Source organism: Populus alba, chromosome 4 (genome assembly GCF_005239225.2).
Source record: "Populus alba chromosome 4, ASM523922v2, whole genome shotgun sequence".
NCBI classification, from domain to species: Eukaryota; Viridiplantae; Streptophyta; class Magnoliopsida; order Malpighiales; family Salicaceae; genus Populus; species Populus alba.
Window position 1 is genome coordinate 22,239,918 of NC_133287.1, and position 27,232 is coordinate 22,267,149.

The following is a 27,232-nucleotide window of genomic DNA, read 5'->3' on the forward strand; positions in this document are numbered from 1 at the left end:
AATACTTTGATAAGTTTTAGGCATCAAAAACTTTTCAATTTTTTTTTTTTAAACAGTCCAGTCCTTTTCACATGAATTTAAATTAAAATTACATATACAAATAGAAATTAACTAATTTAACTGTAAATTGTCAAACTTGAAACATTTTAATTCATTATTTATCCACTCATCAATAATTTTAATAAAATATATTATATATTTGTAGATATATTAATTACCAAAATAATACAACTGAAAAACAAATTAATTCTAAGTAAATGACAAGCTATAATGATGGGCATACCATAAATATACATCACGAGTTACAGTTGTCTTCAAGTAACAACAAAAATACACCTTCACCAACAAGCAAACTTTAAAGCCTCAGGTTTCACAATTTATCCCAACTCCTTTCGCAGCACTCTTTCTCATATCAGGTAGAGGATCATAAGAGGAGGAAATTTTTACAAGTTTTGATACAAGACAACGCCATGGAAGACGAGTAGAACCAAGGTTCCTGCAACAATTCCTAGGTGTGCAACGCCATGAATAAGTTCTGTTTACGAGCATACTCTGGAATGAGCCTGTTGACCATATCAGTCGGTATGCCTGAGAGCTCTGCCGAAACGAAACAGATTTATAAATTATCAGTGGCAAGAAAACTGAGGCAGAACAAAGTGAAAAACAATTCCAAATAGAATTCAGGTGAGAAAACCACAAAATTGAGGCTACTTTTTTTTGTGGCAAGGAAAGCTGTTGTGGAAGTTGGAAGACGTTCATTCAAGGACTAGGTTTAGCTTCTTGAATATGTCTCCAAATAAACATAGCAGCACCATGATGCACTGAAGGAAACTTACCCTGGGGTTTAAAATTAAATAGTGGAGGAAGAGGGCGACCATTTGGAAGGCGGGTAGTTGGATCTCTCAATTCATCAAAGAAAGGGTGAACACAGGCTTCCAACTGCAGTACCACCAAACAACAAACCAAATTGATTAATAAATGAAGCTTATCACTCGAGCAAACAACTTAAAAACATGATAAACTTACAGCAGTGCATCGCAAATTAGGAGAGTACTGGAAAAACCTACAGACGAGGTCTACCGCTTCTGGCGGTAAGCGCTTTTGGAAGACCTGGTGAATGAGAATATCAGACAAGATCTCAATAGTAAAATGAATTCTTGTAACAGAAAGTATTGATTACTAATGCGATTGCAAATGACAATCGCAGTGCCGATACAAGAAGCTAGTGTTAAAGATAGGAGATGCATCAAGATGCAGGCATTCAGATATGATAAGACCGTTCAACAAAAGAACAGTCTATCTGAGAAGAAAGTTGTGCAACTAACATATGTTTTGGCTGCGTGTTAATCTCTTATGAAAGGGCATTACATGTAGATAGGATGCTTTGAGATTTTTCCTAAATTTTCTATGTTTAGCTGCAAACATTTCCAAGATTTAAGCAACTAGAGTAGGAACAGGTTGCACAGGATGAACAAATAGACAATGACTTGGAGGACACTTTATTAGTTTTAACAATATGGAATCCGTCTTTCAGAGAGAGAGAAAAGACTTAAATGTAGTCACCCATATATCATGCTGCATAATTTTTGGCCTGCTGAAAACAAAAAACAGATGTATCATTAACCCTAGTTCACATTTATGTCTCCTCTCTCATTCTCAGCCAATTAGACAAGATAATTCAATCTTGCCATCTCACTAGCTGTTCTACACTCTCTCGAGTCAATAGGTTAAGAAAATTCCAATAGTAATAATAACCTTATGTCCCATGTACTGCATTAAATCTAACTATAAGTCTCAGATTTGTACTTGATTCATTTGTTTTTTTGTTAAGAAAGAGCATTAAAGAACAAGAATTCATAAACAATGTTCTAAGCTGTTTTGGTATCTTAGACGTATAAATATATAATTTGGATAGCACACCATTTTTGAATTTTCTCATAATGGCCACAGATGAGATTTATTTGCCCATGTTTTGGACTTGCATGAGACTTTCGTTGTTTAAGATATGATTATGTGCATCATTTGACTTGTTATTGAATGCATTCACAAACTTTAATTTAAATAACTACAATTTGAGTTATTTATTTCATAGTTTGGATGATTATTTTCGCATTTCAATTACTCTCATCTCTCACTCCATGCCACCAAGTAGAATAGGATCAAAGCCACAACTATCCTGCTAGTCTGACACCCAAAAAAAAAATCTCCACCTACTGCCACTGAATCAGTGGAAGTTCTTCACCATGAAACAACTTTGTAGGGTTGCAGCAGCGATTCGGCAGCATTGGCTTTTTGGCACAGTGGGCTGACAAGAGTGGAGACTTGGACACTGGACAGTCCAAGGCATGCTGAGACACAGCAGGACTGGCAGCATAGGTATTGACAGTTGGGCAGTTGGTTTGTGGGGAGCAAGCCAAGGGAGTTACAGCAGTTTGGGACAGTTGGAGGCAGTTTTTGGCAGTTTCTTGTGTGGGGAGAAATGGCCAGAACAGAGAGACATGTGTCTTGAATGGTGCTGGAACTTGGGGACAGTTTCCTATTGTAACTTCCACTATGTTTTGTAATATGTAGGCTGTAAATATTATTATGTAGCACGCAATCAGAAATTCCATAGCACACAAGATGGACATTGTGTATTCCTTTTGTTGAGAGTTAATAAAAGGTTGGGAATTTTCATGTAATCTGCCGTGTTTGAGTTTATGCATTATGTTATTCCTATTCATTTGTGTATTCCGGTTATTTACAACATTGAAAGAGTGTGGGAAACCTCTTAGGTTTATAGGAAAAATTAGTTATAGGTAAATACAAGTGAATTGGTGAGTGAAAGGGCTAAGTCTAGCAGAACTAGACTGCCGCATAGAGGCTGAAAATTTTGACGAGAAAGTTGACCCTGTGACAATTGGTATCAGAGCCTGCCTACTAAGAGACAGCTATAATCCATCACTTTCTACTATATAATTAAGTGATTTCATACCAACCAACCTATGTCCCATTTTCCTAAAATCTAGTGGCTACTCAGGCTTGCTCGGTAACTTTTGGGCCACCTTGTGGCAACTACTGTATTTAAAATTACTACTATACCCTGCAGTGACATTTTATCAGAGGTAAAAACTGATGTTGGGAGAGAGGAAAGTAACAGAGGACTTACTTTTCCCATAGCAGCTCTATGGCCACCATAAAAACAAAGCCAAGCAAATCACCAAGAAAAAAACACTAGCCGATACAAAATTTTCTAAATCTAATGTAAATCATAAATAAGTTACACTCTAAACTCGACTCTTCCAGGCTAATTCTCAAAACAATTTCAGTAAAAAAAAAAAACAGAAGAAGAAGGAATTAAAAGACTCTGTGATCACTTCCACAAAATTATCAGTAGTTGACTATCGAGAAGGATTAGGTTCGTATCTTGACCTGCCATTAGATCAGCTGGCCTCCAAAGAGGAGATATCCATACAGCCATAGCATGGATGCAGTATCAAAGGTTTAATAATACTGAACATATATGCTAAAAGAATATGTAGCTCTTAAATGAATCATCTAAAGATAACATATGAGATTCTAAGACTACTGTGACAGTTAAATCACACCTTTCCCAACAAAAGAAATTTAAACTAATGGTTTATTAACTATATACAATTTACTGCTTCTCAAGATCACCAAAACCCAAGTTAGCTAGCCCAAAGTAATTCCACAAGCTTACTCAATTGTTGGGTTCTATATGTATCAAAGATAGAAAATTTTCTTACCTAAGCAAGCTGAATTTATAAACTAATTAGCAACTCATTAAAATCAGTATAGAGGAGGAATAGTGCATACTTTGTGCCATGGATGGGGCTTTATCTGTGGGAACTTAAATTCTGTATAGTTTGGGTTCATGCACTTTATCTCCTCCCTGGTTGGTGTTCCCAGAACCTGAAAAAACATGGAATTGTTAGCACAAATTGGCAAAGGAGACAATAAGCTAAGATTACAAAATCCAATGTCATTCTTCAACATTTACCCATTTCCTATCCAACATAAAGTCATCTAGAAAAGATTTTCAGAATTGAATTCCTTTTCAGGGTGATGGTATTCAAGAAAAAATAGTCCAATAAGTATCTTCCCCATTCCAAAACATTGAGCTTCACTTTTGTGCCATTATAAAACTTGGACTGCCTTGTTCAGCACAGGGAACTAGTCAAATCTAATTCAGCACTCACATCTTAAAACGAAAAATATTCTGAAAAAACATGTGAGAATCAATAGCTTTGTCTACCTTAATGATCTCAACTAGTTGGTCAACTCCACTTTCACCAGGAAACAAAGGCTGTACAGTAAGTCAGAAACAATCAATTAATCTGAAGGAAATAAAAGGGAAATGGTAACAACTATAGTAAGCAGAGTATAAACCCACCTGCCCAAGTAGCAACTCAGCCATCACACAACCAGTAGACCATATATCAATAGCAGTTGTGTACTCAGTAGCACCAAATATCAGTTCTGGAGCCCGGTAGTATCTTGAGCAGATGTACGAGACATTTGGCTCACCTTTCACCTGTTAAAATGACAAAGGAAACAAACTCAAGCAAAGGAAGAAGAGGCAAGCATAAATATTCACTGTCATATGAAAGCTTACCAGCACTTTAGCACTCCCAAAATCACATAGTTTCAGCTGATGTGTGGATGGATTCACCTAAGCATGGACAATTTACTATTAAAACTAACAGAAAAGGAGACATTTGAATAATTATGAAATGAATGCCAGTGTCAAATAGAAAAACTAATTCTATCCAATCAAAATCAAAGCAAATACAAATTTTGGGTTGGCATAAAATGAGGATGACCCTATTCTGTTTAAGCCACATTGACCGCAACTAGATGCTACTAAAAGTGACCTATGCTAAACAACTTAAACTGCAAGCTCTTGGCCTCCAATAAAGAATGGTTTTTTCATATATTTCTTCAATTTCTTCCAGAAAAAGCCACACAGCATCTATACATATACAGAGTATAGGAAAGTTTAGTTGCGTATAAATTTCAAACTACTTAGTTCTCAATACATATTTTGAAAAGGAAGTTTCCCATCAAAATGTTACATCAATCATCAAAACATGGACCACCATGTGTGAAACTGAATTGGCTAGGCAACCACTAATTTGCATACTAGATGTTACTTGTACATATAAATCTCATTCTACATGCACATGGGTTTCACCAAACAAAACCTAAATCCTTAAACAGAACATCTTACCAATAAGTTTTGAGGCTTGATGTCACGGTGACAAATACCAATGCAATTGTGTATATAGGCAAGCGCCCGACATATCTGCACTCGAAAAAGGAAGAGGAAAAAAACAATAAGAATTGGTGAAGATTTATACACACATTACCATTTACCAAGATTTGAGCCTTGGTAACTTTAGCATAGTTAATCTATGGATGACCTACACTACTTTTTCGTGTTTTCATCATACAGCGGGGTAGTAATTTAGCACTAGCATATAGGATGCTATGATTAGATATGATAATGCAAACCATTTTATAAGTGGAAAATATAACTAATGGTTGAACCCAAAATTATTCGCTTGTAGAAAAAAAAATTTGACCATCCATGTCATGTAGTCCTCTCTCTGATGAAGCACCGTTCCCTTTCCACTTCTCCACTCCCAGGGAGACAAAAAAAATTAAAAACCAACAAAACAAAGCGCAGGGTGATGAGTTGCTTGACAAATCATGCCAAGCAGACAGTGTCAAGATTAACACAGGAGCTGTGTTCCATCCCCATAAACACCTAGGCTTTGATGCCAGGATTAAGTCTTGCATTTTAAAAAGTTTCATGTTATTACAAAAACCCAGAAAGAAGTCGCTAATCAGTAGATCGTTTGCCTATACCAAGGACTTTACCCTCAGTGTTAGAAAGAGACAAATTACTGAAGAGTCATGCATCTCCATACCTCTTTCTAGCCTAGCCATGTGTAACAGAACAGTGGTCAATACATGATTCCCATAAACCTGAAATGGAATTCCAAAACTCATTTTTTTCCTTTATTTCTCTTCTTACTCTCTCAAACCAAACTAAACCCTTAAAACATTAACCTGCATCCTGAGAACTCGGCCCTATTTCTGAAATTGGTGATCAGATCATTTAACCTTCCAAAAGCACCACCATAAACATGTCATTCATAACATATCAGTGGCCAGCAATTAAGCCACCGTATCATTCATCAAGCCACCTACCAGCTATAAGCCCTTTACATCCAATTTTGCAAACACTATCCAAAATGAAGAATAGCAAGGTATGAACAAAGATTTAGACCTTAAACCAACATGGAAGAACAAAAACTGGGTTGACATCTTAATCTCCAATATATAAATTAGTAAGAGCATTGTTGCAAAAATAAAAGCAATGAAATTATGAGAAAAGAGTAGCTTTGAGTTAAAACTGCTTCCCACCATATAGCCGCTTGGCAAGATGTAGCATTTCATCAGTTCAAATTACATGTTTAGAGCATGTCTAAGATGGCACCAGAAAATCCCTTTCACCTTTCAAATACCATAGTTAGAAAAAAAAAAAAAAAAAAAAAAAAAAAAACCCTACTAGTTTCTACAGAATTCCTCTTAACTTTTTTTATTATTTTTTTTTTATTTCACAAGAAGTGGGATTGAGATATATCCATCTTGATGTTTTGGAAACAGGCCTCGTGCTTGGTAGCCCACAAGAACTAGAAAATCACAAGATATCCAAAGGTAAGACTTGAACCTGGAACCTCCCCATATCCTAGGGCAAGTCTTAACCACTTGTGCTAACCCTTGTGGATTGAATTCAAATCACTGTTTGTAAGAGTACAATTGCTTTATCCCCCCCACTCAATTCATGAAAGCGAGATGCATGGTACTGAAAATAGTCATAAACTAGAGACTAAAAAGGTAAGATGCCAAAATAGGACATAAGAAGGAACTAGCCAAATTGCTATTTTACCTGGTAGGTGTAGAGTTTAACATATATTAAAGGCATTCGTTGGTTGCTCCTGCTGTAGGTCCTAGCACTACGATTAACAGTTTCAGGAACGTATTCAAGAACAAGATTTAGGTAGAGCTCTTCCTTGTCTGTAGTAGAAAAGAAGCTGTGTTTAAGGGCAACGATATTTGGATGATCCAGCATTTGCATAATCTGTAACTCCCTGTTCTTGTAGCGTTTGTCTTGGAGAACTTTCTTGATGGCAACAATCTCTCCAGTTTCCCTACATTTCGCCTGCCAAAAGTAGTTCAGATGAAGTTTTTTAAAACAAATGTAATTTAATGGAAAACAGGAGGCAATTAATTCAATGGACAGCTATACTTACTTGAACGACAACACCAAAGGAACCAGTTCCAACCACATGTTCTGCTATATAACTGATAGTCTGTCAACCCAAACAAAGCAGAAGTTACTTAAGATGTAAAATTTTCATCAACTAGGATCATATACAGAATGAGGTTTCTGTACTGCATTAATAAGTTTCCAACCTGCCTAGATTGACCATTTCGACCACCAATAGTGGTCCTGATGACATGCCCAGCTTCTGCACCCACACCATCAATTATATCGGGTTCACTATCCTGCAATGGAAGAGAAAGAAGGACTTCAGTAGATACAGAAAACATTAGTGAAGCCAGGTAAGTTCAATCGATTATGGAAATTGAGCATTGGTTTCTAGAATGAGTGAACCTCCCACATTAAGATCAAATTACCACGCAAACAATTTGCCAGTGTTTCAATTACAGAAGATACTCAAAGGAAGAAGCCAATCATTTGACATCTAACAACAACAGAAAAGGACACCTCAGAATAATTTAAAACAGAATCTTCTACAGCATAGCAACTTACTCTGTCCTCGTCATGCTCCACCTTGTCCCTCAATCTCATCTCAAGCATCTCCCTGCCCAGCCAATCCACAGAACTAGACGAACTTTTGAAACCATTAACGGACCTGGAACTTCCAACTCCCCCATTTCCTAAGCTGGCAGACGACATGAGTACACGCAACAAGTATTGCACTTGCTAGTATTTCCTACCCTCATGACACTTTGCAGTTCTGCAATCCAAGCACTTATCTTCCTAATAGAATTACAAAATTACAAGTCAGACACGGAAACTAAACATTAAATTAAAAAAAAAAAAAGATGCTAGAGGAGAGTTAATTTTACATAGCATAGTTTATCAATCAACTCAAATAATTATTCACGCTAAATTTCACATCATATAATCTACAAATAACTTGAAAAGTTAGCATAACCAATAAAAGCAATCGAGGGTTCTTTATGTAAGCTTGAAACTGCATAAATTTCATCAAATAAATGCTCAATATCCATGCTGCAACTGCTTAAACGATAAAATCAACCCAGAATTATATGCAGCACCACAAAAAAAAACAGTCCAGTTGCTTGAAATTACTCTGCCTCTATCAAAACGATGAACCAACAAAAAGCTCAAAGATTGTAACTTTAACTGGAAATCAAAGTCTCTTGTCATGATCTAGCAATAAAAAACAAAACCCACAATTTAAACGACGCAAAGAAGATGAAAAGGAAAAACTTCAAACACTGAAACAAACTTAGACAAGACTGGTCAGATCTAGACCTAAAATTGTACCTCAAAAAACCCGGAAAAAAAAAAACATTTGATTAAACCATAATTACCCAACTCTTCAACAGATTCAACACAGATCATGATATAATAAATCAAAGACTCAACAAATAATGATCATACTAACCTGGAAATGCTTCAGGAGAGAGGAAATTTCTTGCATTTCAGACTCCAAGGAAGTAAAAACAAAAAAAAAAATTGTTCTCTGATTGATTGATTGAAACAAATATTTATTAATATAATAAGTAGTGCTTTTTACTCAAAGTATATCAATTAGTGATTTTGGGTTTATGGGTTCTGGATTTTCGATTTCCTTCTTAAAAAAAAAATTATTGATTGTTTGACAGTTACCTGACAATGTTCAACAGCCTCTTCTCCCTTCTGATTCTGACCTCAATATATTATCTTCTGCTGCTCCTTCTCTCTTTATTTTTATTATTATTATTATTATTCCATTATTATTTGGGTGCATGACACCACGATGCATGCATGTATAATTTATGAGTATGATTGTTTTGTTGTTTTAAAGTATTTTAAAAAAAATATTTTTTTATTTTAAATTAATATTTTTTTAATATTTTTAGATTATTTTAATGTATTAATATTAAAAATAATTTTTAAAAAATTAAAAAATATATTTTAATATATTTATAAATAAAATATATTTTAAAAAACAACCATAATAACACTCTCAAATATACTACATATAATTATAATCTTTTTTAAAAAAAACTTTAGAGGGAGACTGTATTTATGATAATTATATTTTATATCCATACATACTTTATGTTATACACTCCTCCATTATTTTTTTCGTTCCCATGCACATTAATTAATAACGCATGATTGTCCCTTTTTTATTTATATAAAAAAAATCATCTCGGTTGTATAGATATATGTCAACAAGTGTATCTATCCATGCTGTATTATAAATAAAATTTTAAATTAATTTTTAATATAAAAATCATCTCATGTGCCATACGAATATTATAGGTAGGATTCTAATTTAATTTATAACATAAGAAAGAAATAATGTCGATGTTATTTAATGTACTGAGATGAATTTAATGAAAGAAATTTAATGCTGACCTCAATATTTAAATCTAAAAATAAATATATATTTTTAATCATCATATAAATCCATTAAAATTAATATGAGTGATTTACTAATTTATACATGGATGCTGTACAAAAATTATAGACTCTGTTTTTTAGCATAGAAAGCCAGGCCTCTCAATAATTAGCATTTGACCAGCCACGTTTGACAGCTGCAATGACTGCCTTTTGCTGATGCTCCACAGTCTATACTCTGATTTTTGCCCTGTTTTAAAAATATTTTAAAAAAAAATAAAAAAAATTTTAATTTTTTTATTTAAAATTAATATTTTTTTTAATATTTTTAGATTATTTTAATATACTAACATTAAAAATAATTTTTAAAAATAAAAAATATTATTTTAATATATTTCTTAGTAAAAATTACTTTGAAAGGCCATTATACTTTCCAAGCATGATTTTATATGTATATATATTGTTATGAATGATTTATTAATTACTTGATACTTTTTGAAAGAAATTAATTAAATTTGTGCTAGTCTCATTTCAAGAAGAACGAAGCTTTAGTTTTTATTTATTTTTTTTATCATTTTCAACTTGATAAAGAAATAAAAAAAAAAGAAAATTTTATTTGCTTTGACCATTCTTCTTATAAAAAAGAATCAATAGAATTTTATTTTAAGAAAACTAAATGATAATGAAAGTGCACATGCTATTGAAATTATATCACTTCAAAAGTATTACACAATTATATTTGAAAATTAGAAAATGTAAAAGTTATAAATCTTGAACAGTAATTAAAGGATGCATTCGAGCATATCATAAAATAATAATAACAACAACAACACAAAAAATAATTCTAATAATGTTAAATCCAAAGTTATTAAACCTAGTATAATTCATATTCAAACTGCGAGTTAAATAATTAACCTAAATTAATCCAAAACAGCATTGTTGGAAGATATTTAAAAAAAATATTAAAGTAATATATTTTTTTAAAAATAAAACAAAACTATACTAGTTTAAATTATGTTGCCAATTAATTCACTATGGTACTGTATGTTTTTGCGTTTTAAAAGCGTTTTTTAAAAAAAATTAAATTTTTTTTTCTTTAAATTAATATTTTATTGGTGTTTTTAGATCATTTTAATACATTGATATCAAAAATAATTTTTAAAAAATAAAAAAATATATTTTGATACATTTCTTAGTAAAAAACATTTTAAAAAATAACCACAACTACATTTCTAAACACTCTCACCAGCTGATACATCACTAATCTGGTTTTAATATCAAGACTTCAACCTAATTGCATGATTGTTAATCTTTTAAAAACATTTAATATTTTGAAAGGTTGAAAGGTCAGATTATATATATATTCAAGCAAGGTGATAATAACTTCATCCAATCATCATCATGCATGCATGAAAAAACCTAAAATTGACCTTGAAATGATTTCCTGTTCCAATTATTGAATGGTCAAAAATCTATACCCAAACTAAATGATGACCACATCAATAAAATAACATAAATTGAAGAAAGGATATATTGTCTTCAATTTGTCCTTTGCTAGGCTACCTAAAATCATTTTAATTACACATGCTTCTTGAGACTTGGTGAAAGGGTATAAACTCTATAGGTTATAATTCATGGGCAATTCCATAATTTTCATGGGTTTATGAGCTTTTCAAATTGTTTTTATACTTGAAGCAATATTAAATTGATATTTTTTTATATTTTTTATTATTTTAATATGCAAATATAAAAAATTTAAAAAAATATGAAAAAAAATATTATTTTAATATATATTTAATTTAAAAACACATTTATTTCTTCTTTTTTTAAAAAATTATTTATCTATTTTTATGAACCGGGTTAATGTTAATCCAATAACTCATTTAGGTAAATATATAATCTAGTCAATGCTTAGATTGATTTAGAAAAAAAAAAAATCAACATTGGTTTAAACATTTTTTCATCAAATAATATTTCAATATTATTTTGAATTAAATTATTTAATTCATAAACTAAATATTATTGAGTTGGGTCATAGACCGAATTTGATTGAATTAACTTTGATACAAATCATGATTTATTTTAATTTAATTATATTCATGTCTTTTTCTTATTTTTCAAGCGGAGGCGTGGCCACGTGACGCTGCCTCCGCTTTAAGCAGTTATATTGGCCCTTCCTTTCCAAACCAACAACGTTTGGCACGTGGCAACGATTCCATGGAGGACCACAAAATGCGGGCCGGTTGGTCAATTGTTGATTATCCAAGAATTTTCTTATATGAAATAAATTCCAATTGATGTGATTTTGATTTCTTTTAATGATTGTGTATTGTTTACTAAGAAAAGTAAATTAATATTTTCATACTACATAAAAAAAAAATCATGACTTGCTTTAAATGATAATCGGCAATGCTAATAATATAATTAAGAATTGATTTTTAATATAGCAATGATCACTTTTTAATAATTATATCCATGAAGAAAATTCTATAAAGTTTTTAAATATATATTGTACGTACATGCAAGGTTAAGAGTATATATTTTTTGTATTTTAAGAGTATTTTCGGAAAAAGAATTTTTTTTTATTTAAATTTTTTTTTATGTTTTTAGATCGTTTTGATATGTTGATATCAAAAATAAAATTTAAAAAATAAAAATAAATAATATTTTAATGCATTTACAATCAAAAAACATTTTGAAAAACAATAACTATCATGATACCAAATAGATTCTGAATCATCAAGAATCAATGAGAGAACTTATACTAATTGACGAATCCAAAACTATTATGATATAAGCTTCTTCTTACAACTAAAAAACAACTATTAAATTTTTAATTCAATGAAGAACAAAGAGCGTTTCCATAATATAACCACATAAATCTAAAATATAAAATCTAAATTTATAAATATAAAATAAAAGTAAAATCTAAAACTATGAAAGAGAAAAAAGCACACTATCATGAGCAATAAATTGATTATACTATTTTAGAACAGAAAAAACAAAGATAACAAGAATATGTTTTTCTATACTTTATTTTTTAAAAATAAAAAGATTTATTTAAAAACTATAATAAATATATATATTTATTTTATATCAATATATTTACCTTTTTAATAGAATATACTTTTATCTCTCATATATCTCTCCGCTCCATGCTTTGGAAATTTTAGAGAGGAGGGAGGGGGCACATACCACTATACTTTTGTTTACTTACTAGTGTTGTTTGAATAGAACTTGAAGTGTTCACGATGATGAAACAACAAAATCACTTTGCTCCCAATTTATTTTTTAATAAAAATTAAAATAACTCACACAAATTTAATACAAGAATCACAATTGTACCCCCCTAAACATGCTTTTCCTCCGATGTTTTCATGTGGGAAAAGATAACTTCGAGACCTTAAAAAAAAAAAAAAAAAAAGTAATCATTGGAAGCAAAAAGAAAATTCAAATAACATAAAGGGTAGGATATTGGCATATGGTTGAAAAAGGAAAAGTAAGGAGGGTAGAAAAGTAGAAAAAACACTCATTTTAATTTGTTGCTATGTTTGGTTTGGAGGTTGCTTTAATTTTTTTTGTTTGTGGGGTCCACACAAGAAACATTTATTTTTAAATTTTAAAAATATGATTTATGCTTTATGAGAAATGTATCTTAAAAAAAAATAACTACACCTCTCATCCAAACACATTTTAAATATAGTTATGGTTAGCTAGAGACCCGACTTGGTTTAAAGATCAGATCATTAGATTATAAAGTTAATTCAAGGGCATTAAATCAATTATTTTATTTAAATGATATCATTTTAATATTTATTTTATGTGCTAGGAATTGGCCTAGATATGCTGATCAAATCCTCAGTTAACATATTGAATCAACTAGATTTGGTATGGAAAATGTCCAAATTGATTAGAAGAAAGTTCCTAAATAAGATTAAGAGAGACTTTAAAAGCGTGTTAACAGCTGCTTTTCAAAGTATTTTTTATCTATAAACAATTAAAATAATATATATTTTTTAAAAAAATTATTTTTGACACCAATATATTAAAATAATCTAAATAAATTTAAATAAATTTTTTTTTTCGTGAAACATGGTGCCAAACAGTATCAAAATCTAGTTTTAGAATATCTTAACGTTAGTGGCTAGACACCCTTTTTCCTTTCCTTTTTTTGCATGCTTCGCATGGATTGGTTGAACTTTGGAGCCTTCAAAGCAAACTAAGATTTTTTCTTGTCATGATCAGTGGGGGCCTCCATGCATTTACAGTCTCATAAAATTCAAAACCTTAGGAGGTCAGTGATGATGATATGGTACATGTAAAAGTAGAGCTCCCCAAAACAGAAAAGCAAAAGGATATTAAGTTAATTAATATATAATATAGTTTTTAATTCAATATTAAATCTAACTTTTTAAACCAAAACCTACTACTATTATGTCGAGCAAGCTGTTAGCACCATCTCTCAAACTTTAATTAGATCCCAACATAGCAAGTTCAAAGAGCGACGACTGTGCTCTCTCTCTCTCTCTCTCTCTCTCTCTCTCTCTCTCCATGCGTGCATTGATGTGAGTGCATGCATGAGTGCCTGTGTCCAGAGGCACTGTCAATACAGATGGGTTATCTCTATCAGAGAGGGACTTCAATCCTTGATGATGCACCATTTTCATTTTTTAAAGTTAATTAGGGCAATATAAGTCCTTGATTTCTGAGAAAGTCAAGTACTGGTGGGATTTGATTGATAGACAAGACCTCTAGTACGGTAAAACAAGATAGAGGGAGAATTATCTGTAGATTAATATTCAAAAATAAATAAAAAATTAGAGGAAGAAGAAAAGGAACGAGAAGGAAACTTGGATCGATCTTTATACTGGTAAAATGATCTCTCCCGAACCCCAACAAGAACATGAAACTTTCATGGAATGTTATAAGAGACACAGTGATAACAAGATACATGTTTAATAAAGGAAGAAAAGAAAAGGAACGTTCTTTCATGTATAGATATTAAGTTCTTGGAGTTTTAGGTCCTGGATGATGAGCCAACCAATTAGTGATGATCTGCTGATCCGGAATATGATATTGATATTGATCCGGAATATGATATTAAGTTCTTGGACTTTTAGGTCCTGGATGATGAGCCAACCAATTAAAAGATAAAAAATTATTTTGATTCATTTCAACATAAAAAAATACTTTGAAAAGTAATCACAATTACGTTTTTAAATATATTTTTAATATAGTTAACTTAAGGTGAGATTCAGTCTAATTAATTTCAATGATTTTTTAAAAAAAAAATTTATCAAAAATAATATTTTTTAATTAAAAAAAACAACAACAATATTGTTTTAAGTTTGATGTAATAAAATCAGATCATACCATGCATTATGAGATACAAATTCATGATTCATGTCTACCAAGTTGCATCATAGAAAGTGCAATAAACCAGGATACATGAGACTAAATATCATGTGCGTTTACATTTATTTTGAACAATTAATCATTACCTTTTTTGCATGATGTTGAATGAGTCAAAGCCAAATGCGCTAGAAGGTTGATGATCTCCATGATTTCGATTTTATAATTGTGGTCAATCTTGGCATTCTCAAATGATATTTTTTAAAGTATTGTTTAGTATTGCGGTCGTGCATTTACATTTTTTTAATTTTTTTTGGCTTTAGAATCGTGTTTTTAGATTATTTTATGTTAATGTTAAAAATAAATTTTAAAAAATAAAAAAAAATATATTATTTTAATGTATTTCCAAAATAAAAACACTTAAAAAAAAATATGTATCACAGTCCCAAACAAAACTAAAGTTTCTAGTAAAAAACGTCTTTAAGCAGTAACTTTGATGGGGAATAATAAGAAATAATCCATGAAACATTATCTAACGACTTAAGTTCATGAGTTAGCAATAATCACACCACAAACATCAATTACAAGGATTTCAATGCCAGGAAAAGTAGAATCTTTGTAGTAATTAAGTTGCGATATGGTCGGGAAAGGAATTTTTCGAATCTTCTAGGTTATGTATGGTTAGTGTTCTTGGACAGAAATAACAAATACAAAAAGACAAAAACATATTTGATTGCAGGGATAGATTGTTGTAGATAATAAAGACTATTTCAAAAGGTTTTTATCACTCATTGAAATAACATAGTGAACTTTGATATGGAATAGTAATCAATAAGAAAAGGGTTATAAGCTCGCGCATACAAAGATACGTCGAGTAAGAGGAAAACCTCTGATTACCACCTTACACGTGAGGCAACGCCTATACTTTTTGAATCTTTAGTCTCTAGTAATAGTTTGTTTTTTCTCCTTAAACTAAAACTATAATTTCTGAAACTCACGAAAACATTTTTGTAACAACCGTCAGCTGCATGAATTAATTATCTAACAACTCCTTTTTGAAACCATTATAGCATTTGTCTTTAATTCTTCAATGACTCTTTTAAAAACCATTGCAACAACAAACAACCTTCTTTTTTAATAAAATAAAAAAACCAATATAACAGCTTTTTTTCAAAATTATTGTAACTGCTAAGGCAACTCTTTAATTCTTCATTTATGTTAGCTTACTAGTTGTTGTGGTCTGTGGTGAGTATATGTGTGTGTAACATGCATTATGTTGAATTAAAGAATAAGAAAAACATAAATATTTTTTTGCTCTTTATAAACCTTGTTAGGTATTCCTTTTCAATATTTATCTTGTTGTTTATTTGTCCCTTATTTTGGAGGAAAAACCTGTTACATCCTGGGGGATAACCTTATGTGGAAAAAATATCCTTAAGGACAATATCTATGCATGCCTTAGGTTTTGTTTTCTATTTTTTATTTATGTTCTTCGTTATATTTTGTTTATCTTAAGAATATTTTATAACATGGATGGAAACACTACTTTCGACAACACCACTACCAATAAAGTTGTTGTTATTGAGATTTCTACTGTTATCATGTCTCTTATCGTCTCCATTGTTGTTCATCCACCTGTGTCATTTGTTAACCATTTCCCTGAAATTTCAAAGATTGAGGTTTTTGTTGGAGAAAACTTCAAAAGGTGGCAATTGATGTCCTTGACATGCATTAAGTTGCTTGGGTTCTTACCAATCCCAAGACCAGTGACAATGCCAAAGTATGGACACATGGGAACAAGATTTGTAAACACTCCATTTTAACCACTCTCTCTAATAACTTAATTGATGTATATTGCAGCTACAAGGAAGCAAATGATATATAAAGCAATATGGTGACAAAGTATACTATCAAAGATGTGGTGAAATAAAAATCTGTCATTGAAAAATAATGGATAACAAAGACATCAAAACTCAGATTAATGAATACCATAAGCTGCTAGAAAACATGAAAGCTGAAGGTATCAACCTTTTTGAAGGATTTGTTGCTAGGATATTAATCGAAAAACTACCCAACTCATAAAGTGACTACAAGCAACAACTGAAGTATAAATATAGATGATTATCTTTGATCGATCCCATAACCTACATCATTAATGAAAAGACAAATCAAAGGAATTGCAAGCTATTAGAAAAAAAGAGGTGGCTACCAAAACAAACTTAGTGGAAGAGAGTTCGTATAAAAAAAATGGTATAATAATAATAATAATAATAATAATAATAATAATAATAATAATAATAAGTTCAATGGTAACAATTTTAATGTGTTCAAACCTAAACCTAACAATTTTAAGAAAAAAATTATTTTGTATGTGGCAAATTTGACCACCATGCACCTCAATGTCAAAAAAGAGTAAGAAACAACAATCCTTCTAAAACAGAAGTCAACATAATTGAGGGATAAGACATCATTAATATGGTTGTTTCTCAATTAAATATGGTGACCACTGAGAAAAACTAGATGGTAGAATTTGGTGCCACTAGACATAAATGTGCAAATAAAAAATTGTTATCCATTTATTCATCATTTAAGGATGGGGAAGAAATGTTCTCCCTTGGAGATTCAAAAACAATAAATGTTTTTAGTAAAGACAAAGTCCTTTTAAAATTAACTTCAGGCAAGTAATCGACTTTGAATGAGGACTTTCATGTCCCTAATATAAAAGCAAATTTAGTCTGTGTTTTTATTGAAAAAAGTTAGGATCAAAGTGTCATTTAAATCTAACATAATTATAATAACTAAGAATTATACATTTATGGGGGAAAAGATATTGTAACCATAGACATTTTGTACTCAATGTTGCTAATAAAATAAATGAAAATACATCTTCTTCTACTTACTTGTTTGACTCTATTGATTTATGGCATGCTATATTAGGACATGTTAGTTTATCTTATATTAAGAAAATGAATTATCTTGGTTTAATTTCTAGCTAAAATTATTCATCTATGAATAAATATGAAATATGTGTTGAAGCTAAAATTACTAAGCTTAATACACACAAACTTAAGAGATTTAAAACAATTTATGATTAGAAGAGATAAGAAATATTATGTGATCTTCATAGATAATTTTTCAAGATATGCAAAACTTTATTTTCTTAGAAGTAAAGTTAAAACTTATAACATGTTCTTATTATATAAAACAGAAGTAAGAAGACCATGTCTGAGCTCGCGTCGGGGCTTAAGAAATGTTAAAAGAAAACACAGCAAATTCATCAAACATGGGATGCAGTTTTTCGGTTTTTTTTTTGTTGTGAAATGCGAAACCAAACCCATCACAATCCATCACCGTGTGTTGTAACAAGGCAATTTCCCATTTCAGCCATAAAACACAGACCAATTAGTTCCTACCAATTACAATATTCATCCACGCTTTTAAAATCCTATCATCAGTCAAAGCCATTCACAACAATACCAAGCTTTGCAAAAGACCCACACTTTCTTCACTTCGACAAGAACCCAGTATAGGTAGCCCTAACTCACGAAACCGCGTGTGGCACACTGCTTAACGAGACATACATATAACAACTAAAGGAATCAAGGTAGCAACACTTTGCTGTGATATATACACAGTTTAGCCAAGGGAATCCACCTATAGAAGTAGAGAATATCCCAATATCCAGTCAGTCAATCGCAAGAATGAGGTCACAAATGGCTGCTCTGTTGAGTAGAACCCAGTAAAGGGATATAAGCCCTGGCAAAAACTGTGGTCTTATGTACGATTATAACAATGATATCTTTTTCTCCTTCCTCTTCTCCTATTCCGAGCTGTCTTTGACTAAGATCGGGATTTCACCAAACCCAAGTATTAATTACATCAATACCTGCATCTTTGATGTCAACTTTGAATTTTCTTCTAGGTTCCCCAAAGAAAAACCTTCTCCACTGCCGATACTTCAAGCCTGATCATCTGTATAACAAAAAGGGACAGCCGCCAGCATACAGCAACTGCATGCTCCAAAATTTCACAGAGACTACACATTCCACTGCAGAAGTAATGCAAGACAGTAAAACATCATCAACTCGCCAAAAAGCCTTTACCAGAAATGGACATGATATCCATCAACCCAAGCAAAAGGCAGCTATTTAATGAATGAAACAGATGTAGTTGACCACTGAATTTAAATTTAGAATGGTGATGAATTTAGATCTATTATCTAATACACAATTATCACACTCAAGATGCATACAGATTTGTTTACGGTCACGTTCAACAAGCTTAGTTGCCATTGATAACCCTAATGCATGTACAATAAAATTTTAGAAGCCCAAAGCCCATCCCTTCATGTGTGTCAGAGTACTGGTGATCAAACCATCCAAATGTTGGTAATCCTTGGTCTGAATAGTCAAGCTCATCATTAAGGACTAGCAGGATGCTGGCTCAAAAGAGGGAAGGAAAAAAGAAGAGATAACAAGAAAGAGGAAGTGATGTAAGGAAGCGCTAATATTGTGGCCTACCCCCACGACCCCCAACCTTCCAACTTTCCTCCAATCAGTTTCATTCTAAGCATATAAAAAGGCAACAGGAAGGGCACAGGATTTAGGATAAAAAGGAAAAGGCCACAAGACTTATCGTAAATGTTCTTTAGTTAAAAAAACAAGTAGCAAATATTTACAGGGAAAAACAATAGAGACTTACCATATCAAAACACTAAGAACCAGAAGTAGACTTTTGAACCCAAACTTGCTTCTGTGAATCCAGGGAGCAAACCTTCAAGATATCAATAAAAAAGAAAGAGAAGCAAAAAAAAAGAGGTAAAGTTTAACATCCAAAAATTAAGTGGAAGCACCTCATGGGACCCATAACCAGAAGCACCACCTCTTTTAGGAGTTTTTGCCTCAACAGTGGAGCCATCAGCATCCCTCACAATATGTGATGGTCCCCGACGACCAAAATGTTTCTGTGATCCTGCATAAAACCAAGCATCCAAGTTGAAACATGTAACTCATATTCATGATTAACGTAAGTGAATTGCCATTATAAATGCTGAAGCAACATATAAGTTGAATGACCAAAAAAAAAAAAAAACTAACCATTATCTAAAGAAGAATGATTACTACGCCCACTTCCAAGAACTTTTACTTCTCCACTCCTTAAATTCAAGGTGTCAACTTTTACATCACCATGGTTTCCTAGGAGATTAAAGACAAAAGTTGTTAAAACAAGTCACTTGAGGGTAAAACATCCTGCAGCCAAGAGTTGTTTCTTCTTCAAACTGGTTAAGGTTTTTTTTTTTTGTTTTTTTTATTTCATGTGCTGTCATATGCTTGTATTCTGCAAGTGGAATAAGCAATCATTTGAATTTAAAACGCAATTGCAAGGAACTCAAATGTCTCCAATATCACAGCTATGAACATATTTAGGCTGAAGATTAATAATGGCTTACCTTGTGAAGTATCAAACACTGACTGTGTGGATTGACTTGCAGATGATGACAAGGATTCATCACTTGCATAGGATCCATCTGATCTGCGAAGAGGAGTCCACACTCCACGATCAGGTCTATCCTTATTTCTGGTGCGCTTTTCCTGCTTCTCATTTGGAAAACCATGCAAATCATTCCCAACAACCTTGTCATCTGGTGTTCCATTTGCATCCTTCAAACCCAACTGTGCATGTGGAGGCCGAGGAGGACGTTTGTCCTTTTCTAGATTCGAGGTTTGCATCTGTGGCTCAGAATGGACTCCAGAGGATCGAATATGACGTGAATCCTTGTTTAAGAGTATGCTTCTGATCATCCTTCCACTGGGTTCACGCCGCTGGCTCTTTAGAGCAGTCGAACTAATTATATTTCTATCTGAAGATGATATGCTCTGTTGCTGAGACATGGTGCCAGTAACCTGCGGAATCAATAACCATTAGAAACATGGTTTAAAAAATAACTTAAGTATCTCATGGTAATCATGATAAAACAAATGATAAAAGCAGGCAAAGAGTCATTTAACAATCAAACATAACTAAGCATGAATTATGGTTAATAACAGATAATAAACACATTTCAAGGCTAATCTCTCAGTCAGGATATGGGAAAAAATATTAGTTAACGGCATTCCAATCAGCACTGGTTAAGTATAATTATTTCAATCAAGAGCAACCCAGATACTATTCTGTACCACTTCATTTGGCACAAGCCAACAGCAGACAAATTAGTTGCAGAACATCCATCTAAGAAGGGTCCCCACTAACACGAGATTGTACAGAAAAATCATGCCCTACTGTCTGTCTATATATTTAGTATCTTCACCAGAATTTTTGCATTAGCTTACCTTTTGCACCCTTCTATTTAAGCAAAATTTCCTTCCTCTTTCTTGCATCATTTTCCAGGTTACAAGACATTAAAGAGAGGGGGTGAAGGAGTGAGAAAAGGTACTATCCAGTTGCATATTACAATTCCTCAAATACATCTCCCTTATCCTGCAACTTTCCCTCTTGTGATGCATTTCCAAGGGGCATTGAGAACATTAAACAAGCTTTCTCCATTCACAGTGTGCTAAGGTAACTCTGCCAATTGAATCACTAATGAGGGAGGACAAGAGAAATGGAAGGCTCACCAGTGAGATTTCCTTCTCCTTCCCTTTCAGAAGCAGGATTTTCTTCTTCCCAGAATCAGTAATTCCAGAAACTACTGAAATAAAAACATTAGTAATAGGCCATGCACGATGACAGTGCTGGGAGTAAAAGTATATTGAAACAATGGGATAAAAATAAAATACACGTGGATTCTAAGAAAAAAAAGGCTCATTTAAATATCTATAGAACCCTGCATTCTTCACTTCCTTCCTATTAATTATGAGATTAAGGTACTTAAAATATCAATAACGGAGCAAACTGCGAGTCAACAATCTCAGACAAGTATAGGGAACATGTCAATGCATCTCTCTTCTGGGAAGAGATGCAAGATAGCCTGCAGCTTTTTCTTCTTATAAGAAAAAAGATTTATTCAGAAAAATTAAGAACACGAATTTACAACTTTATAAAAAGGAGAATGAAGGGTGCTTTTCACCAAAAAAAATGAAACAAGTGCTAATGCATTCCCTCAAATAGTGAAGAAGCTGAATGCAATTTGTAATAGCATACAGTATTAAGACCATAAAACAGGCAAGAGCTTAGTATTCAGTTTAAGCATCCTTGAAAAGCTAAGAATTAAGTTTCTCATCATACCACTTTCATCTTCTAATACTGCAGTCCCAGACCCAGAACCCAAAGTTACAGCATTAGAAAGGTGCTGATCATCTCGCTTGGGAACGTGCACATAAGTTGATTTGTCTTTTCCACTTGTGCTTTTTGCAGTGTCCCTTAAAACATACTGCCCATTGGGCAGGGGAAAGAATTAATAATTTCCAAAAATATTGCATCTCAATATTCACTAATTATGGTTTCTAAATGGTTAAACAAACTTAAATATGAAGGTGAGGGTCAAGGGAAGGGCTATGCAACAATATGGAAATGGAATCCTTCAATGAATAAAGTAACAAGATCCAAGCAAGCACCAACCCAAAAAATTCTAACAGGCTTGTATTTCCTATTGACAGGTAATTAACACCAAGATGTTTTCTAATAGAAAACATAAATCTTCAAATACAATTCATGGTTTGGATCTAGAAAACACGCACAAAGGACAATGTTTTCCCCTTTTCTGATGTACAATGTTAATGTACAATATTTCTGTATTCCTCGCATTTTACCATTTCTGGCGAGCACATGATCCCAACATGCAGAATAACCTCAAGATAGATTTAAGGCACTATCTACAACTTGCAGGGCAATTTAGAACAGTACCTCAACAAATACTAAAGAAACAAGACATTAAATGTTTTCCATCTTCAGAACACCACTACACTGAATAATTTTAAGCTTCAACCACTTGCAACGCTTGTTTAAATCATCAGGCCCCGTTTAATAATTTATCAAGCACTGCCAGGGATACAGATTATACCAGGCTCAAAGTTCCATTGAAACAAAATCAAGTAAATCACAGAAAACATGCAAGCTAGTAAAATAACTTCACAAACACATTCCCCTATGTGACTTCAGGAATAAATATAAACATATACCATTGTTGTTGAAATTCTCTTCTTCTCAGAACCTCGTTTCAATGAGGATGAACTAGGACTTCCACTGCCACCAGCCCTTCTGCTCAGTTTCCCATTGGACAATATCCTCTGTCACCAAAATCAGAATTACTTTATGAAATTGTTATGGTTACATATAAGATAACCAGTAAAACAAAAAAAATCATGCAAAGAAAACAGCCACACAATCAAGGAAAATACATCAAAATTGAATATCAGTGTCAAGACTTTAAATACATCTTAAACCATGAAATGAGCAAAGACATGTGTGCAGTGCACTACAAAAGAAAGATATTCTTACTGCAAGTAAATTCCAGATTTAAGTTATTCTCACCGTACCCTTTATTAATAACTACAGAGAAGAGTTTAAAAGGTACATTTTTTTATTATTAACATCTGAACTAATGCAAGGACTAAAATTGTAGCTGACAAACTTATTTCCCAGTGCAAATAATTGTGAAAGAAAACTAGAAAACCCAAAGTTCATGGGAGGCCATTTTTTCAGCTTGTGCTACAGTTATGTTAAGATTTTATTTATGAAAAGGTGTTGCTACATAACATCCAAGAAAAAGAATAATTGCCCAATTGATGCGATTGTACATGCTAAATGGATTCATTGCAAATTAATATACTGTAATTAACAAAAGACTGTCCTGAATTCACTGACACTAAAGCTATTCACAATAGCATATAAAATGAGAAAAAAAAAAGCTGCTTAAGTTAATTGACAATATTTGCATCTCTCAGTCACAAATATTCAATTTCAAACAATACCCGAGGTCCGTTCTTAGCAACTCTTTTCTGTCGAACAAAGTCCATTAAAGGTGTGACAATGGGAGCATCTTTTGCAGCACCTGTATATACATCATGGGAAAATATCAAGCAAGACTAAACGAAAAATGAACTCCAATCCAGACAATCCAATCATGCATTCCCCCTATTTCTAGTACGATTATTTCAAAATGCTGCCTTTCAAGATCTTTGTGACTAACCAGCTCTTTCTGCTTCTCTTCTCTCCAGTTGTATTTCAGCACTGGGAAGATTCTCGACAGGCTTTGCAATTAATTCAAGGAACTCCAAATACTCAGGATCTAGATGTCAAAAAGGAAATGATTGCATTTACAAATATCAAAATGATGAAATGTTAAGTTCATATCAACAAAAATTCATCAATTTGATTCCACAAAAAAAGAAATTAAATACCTTTTGATATGGTGCCTTCCCGACCATCCTTCTTAGACCACTGTTTTGGGACGCGCTGTGAAGGAGAATACTCAACAATAGCTTTAAACTGAGTGCCTAAAAATACATGGAATAATAAGTTAAAAAGATTATCTTACATCAGATCCTGCAATGAAAGACCGTGGTTTAAATACAAAAATATTTATATGTGGCCACATGATTAGTGTATTAAAGATTTACCTTTCTCATTAACAAACAGGTGGCCATTAAAGAACTCAGCAAAGTCAATAACATCCTCAGGCCTTTTGAAATCAATATAGGCTCTAGAATATGATTGATGCTTCTGGCTGGGAAACAATTTTAAGAAACAATCAGAAGGAAATACTATCAATCACACAGTTCACTCAAAACATGAATATGGGTTGAAACCGTCTATCTTCACGTGTCATAATTTGATTATAGAAATCAGTGACTTGAAGAAAGGGTTGAACTTTCCACAAGAATCAACTCTTTAGAAAATCAATAATACAACCATCTGAAGTCTAATAAAATTTTGGAAAGGAAGCTATAAAACAGTCAATAAGAGAAATGCCATGACAATTTGCAAACTGAAATTCCCTCCAAATATTTCATCAATTCTCCAAGACATATGAAGAGGGGATATGAAAAACAGTAACAGCCTATATTCAATTGCAGACTACCTAATTCTTTTCAAATGAATAAGAAAAACAAGATACCTGTACCACATTCCACTATTAGGGGAAAAAGGAAACTCCTTCACAGTCGAACAAAGGAGGCCTATAACTTGATAGCTACTTATAGTTCAGAATATGAGCAAGGAGAAAGAAACACAAATTGATCATGACAGAAGTTTAAGGATTAGCAGATAGATAACTTAGCATTCTCCTGTTTTCCCTGGTTTAATTAAGCAAGGTAAATCCAAGCACATAAGCTCTCAAATTCTTAGACATAAAAAACCCAGATAAAAAAAGGCATGTGCCAAACAGTCAGGAGTCTCGTGTTCTAAAAAATTCAGCTAGCTAATTTCAGTTGATTGCCCATTACGCACCCAACCAATCCCCTTGTTAAAAAAAATACCATGTCTATCCAACTTCATTCGAGGTAATAATCAAACCCTAGCATACATGGAGCAAGGATAACGCAACAGAATAGAGGCAAAACTACCTCAAAATACATAGAAAGCCCTAGACGACCCTATACGAAACTAGAATGCTAGATAAAACCCTCAATCAGGTAAAAAAATGTAAACCCTAACCTGTTGTTGCCAGGACGATAGGAGAGCCAATTGTAGCGGCCAGAGAAAGCAACATCGATTTGCTCGACAAACATCGGCTGAGAAATCCCCGGCGGCAAGTGGCGGACCACCACTTTGGTCTTGTCAGACTGACCACCACCCTTCATGACTAAAAGAAAACAAAAGGAACAACAAGAAACCCTAGAAATCTAAAATCCCCAAATCGAAAGTGTAAAAACTCAGATGGTTTGCAAATTGGTTTAAGAAGATCAAAAATCAGTGTAAGATTACATCTTAATCGCGTGGAAATCGCATCGATCGAGAGAGATTGCGTGCCCTAATTTTGAAATCGAGCCCTGATCGCCATGCAGTAGGAAAGTCAGGAGGGAGTGAGGAGTGTCGTGGGTATGTGTTGTGTAAAGGGATTGAGAGAGGGAAAAGGTGTGTCTTCGTAATCTTGTATATATACGATTACGGAAATTGGAGTAAATTATAAGTTAGTCCTTATAGTTTTACAAGAAGAATTCAATAGTCTTTTTAGTCTCGAAAACTAATTGGTTAGTCCTTTTTATCCTTTTTATTAAGATATAAAAGAAGGAGAAAAATAAGTAAATAATATAAAAATATTAATGAGAAAGAAGATATTTTTAAAATAAGTTAATAGTAATTAACTATAAATTGTTTAAGGGACTAGTTAATTAGTTTTTTAAATTAAAAAAAATTAATTCATTTTGGAAACTTAAAAGGAATTAATTTATTTTACTACTTTATCAATTTATTTATTTTCACATCATTCTCCATAAAAAAAAAATTGAAATTCAAATAAAAATAAATAAGTTTATTAAATTTCTTTATATATATATATATATATATATATATATATATATAAACATTGACAATGAGTCATCCACTGGAATATAGATGGTCGAAAAATCAAGATCTTGATATTTTGGGTTTTAAAATCCAAAATTTAATGTATTTTTGTCTAAAAATATCATAGGAACCTCAATAACCCAATTTCCAACCCCCGAACACTTTATAACAAGGTTAAAAACTCAAAAATAAAGCCGAATAAAAATAAATTTTAATGATTTCGATGTACTTTTTTCAATATAATTAAAAACCAAAATCACCCCACCCAACTCTCCTCATCATGATAAATATAGTGACCATAAAAATCGGCATTTTATGGTTAAGATATCACTTATTAAGCTCTTTCTTTCTTCTCTCTTCTCTTTAGTGACTTTAACTCTTCTATCTCGACATCAAAGGTATAAAACTATGAGAAAAATAAAGTTTTAAAGTCAAAATATAGAAAGTTAAAATAATGAGGATAGGTATAAAAAAAATAAAAATAAATCACAAAGGTTTAAAGCCAAAATATAAAATGTTAAAACCATGAGGACCAGGCATGGAAAAACAAAAAAAATCAAGGACCCAAAGAGTATTTCTTTCATGCTCCTTGGACAATTATAATTACATCATGTGATCTTGGTTCATAGCTATATGTTTTTGCCTCCTACTTGAAAATAAATCTTAGTACGTCACAAGGTAAAAGACCAAAGTCTCCCTGACATGGCAATCCATCAACCAGTCTCAGATCTCCTGCACATTATAAAATGAAAACAAGTG

The 27,232-nt window shown here is 32.4% G+C and overlaps 2 protein-coding genes across 6 annotated transcripts; both read right to left on the minus strand.

Annotated features, from left to right (window-relative positions):
• Positions 1–247: 247 nt before the first annotated feature.
• Positions 248–9,064, minus strand: LOC118031131 (shaggy-related protein kinase kappa). 2 transcript variants are annotated; one of them, XM_035035445.2, is made up of 13 exons: positions 8,957–9,064; positions 7,847–8,077; positions 7,486–7,578; positions 7,323–7,382; positions 6,959–7,231; positions 5,231–5,305; positions 4,616–4,672; positions 4,394–4,534; positions 4,256–4,306; positions 3,817–3,912; positions 1,027–1,110; positions 837–939; positions 248–597 (listed from the first exon to the last, which is right to left on the minus strand). In XM_035035445.2, the coding sequence occupies exons 2-13, from the start codon at positions 7,991–7,993 to the stop codon at positions 509–511; spliced, it is 1,269 nt and encodes a 422-aa protein (XP_034891336.1). In that variant the 5' UTR covers positions 7,994–8,077; positions 8,957–9,064; the 3' UTR covers positions 248–508. The 2 variants fall into 2 exon arrangements, with proteins under 2 accessions (XP_034891336.1, XP_034891335.1); XM_035035444.2 differs by having other exon boundaries at positions 8,733–8,982.
• A 9,319-nt stretch (positions 9,065–18,383) lies between these two features.
• LOC118031130 (regulator of nonsense transcripts UPF3) lies at positions 18,384–26,038 on the minus strand. 4 transcript variants are annotated; one of them, XM_073408707.1, is made up of 14 exons: positions 25,892–26,038; positions 25,622–25,769; positions 24,586–24,692; positions 24,367–24,462; positions 24,156–24,254; positions 23,938–24,017; positions 23,146–23,253; positions 22,253–22,397; positions 21,643–21,716; positions 20,478–20,931; positions 20,125–20,223; positions 19,881–19,999; positions 19,730–19,780; positions 18,384–19,076 (listed from the first exon to the last, which is right to left on the minus strand). In XM_073408707.1, exons 2-13 carry the CDS (start codon positions 25,765–25,767, stop codon positions 19,742–19,744), a joined length of 1,566 nt encoding a protein of 521 aa, XP_073264808.1. In that variant the 5' UTR covers positions 25,768–25,769; positions 25,892–26,038; the 3' UTR covers positions 18,384–19,076; positions 19,730–19,741. The 4 variants fall into 4 exon arrangements, with proteins under 4 accessions (XP_073264808.1, XP_034891334.1, XP_034891333.1 ...); XM_035035443.2 differs by having other exon boundaries at positions 21,643–21,713; positions 25,622–26,036; XM_035035442.2 differs by having other exon boundaries at positions 19,730–19,801; positions 19,910–19,999; positions 25,622–26,036.
• Positions 26,039–27,232: the final 1,194 nt, after the last annotated feature.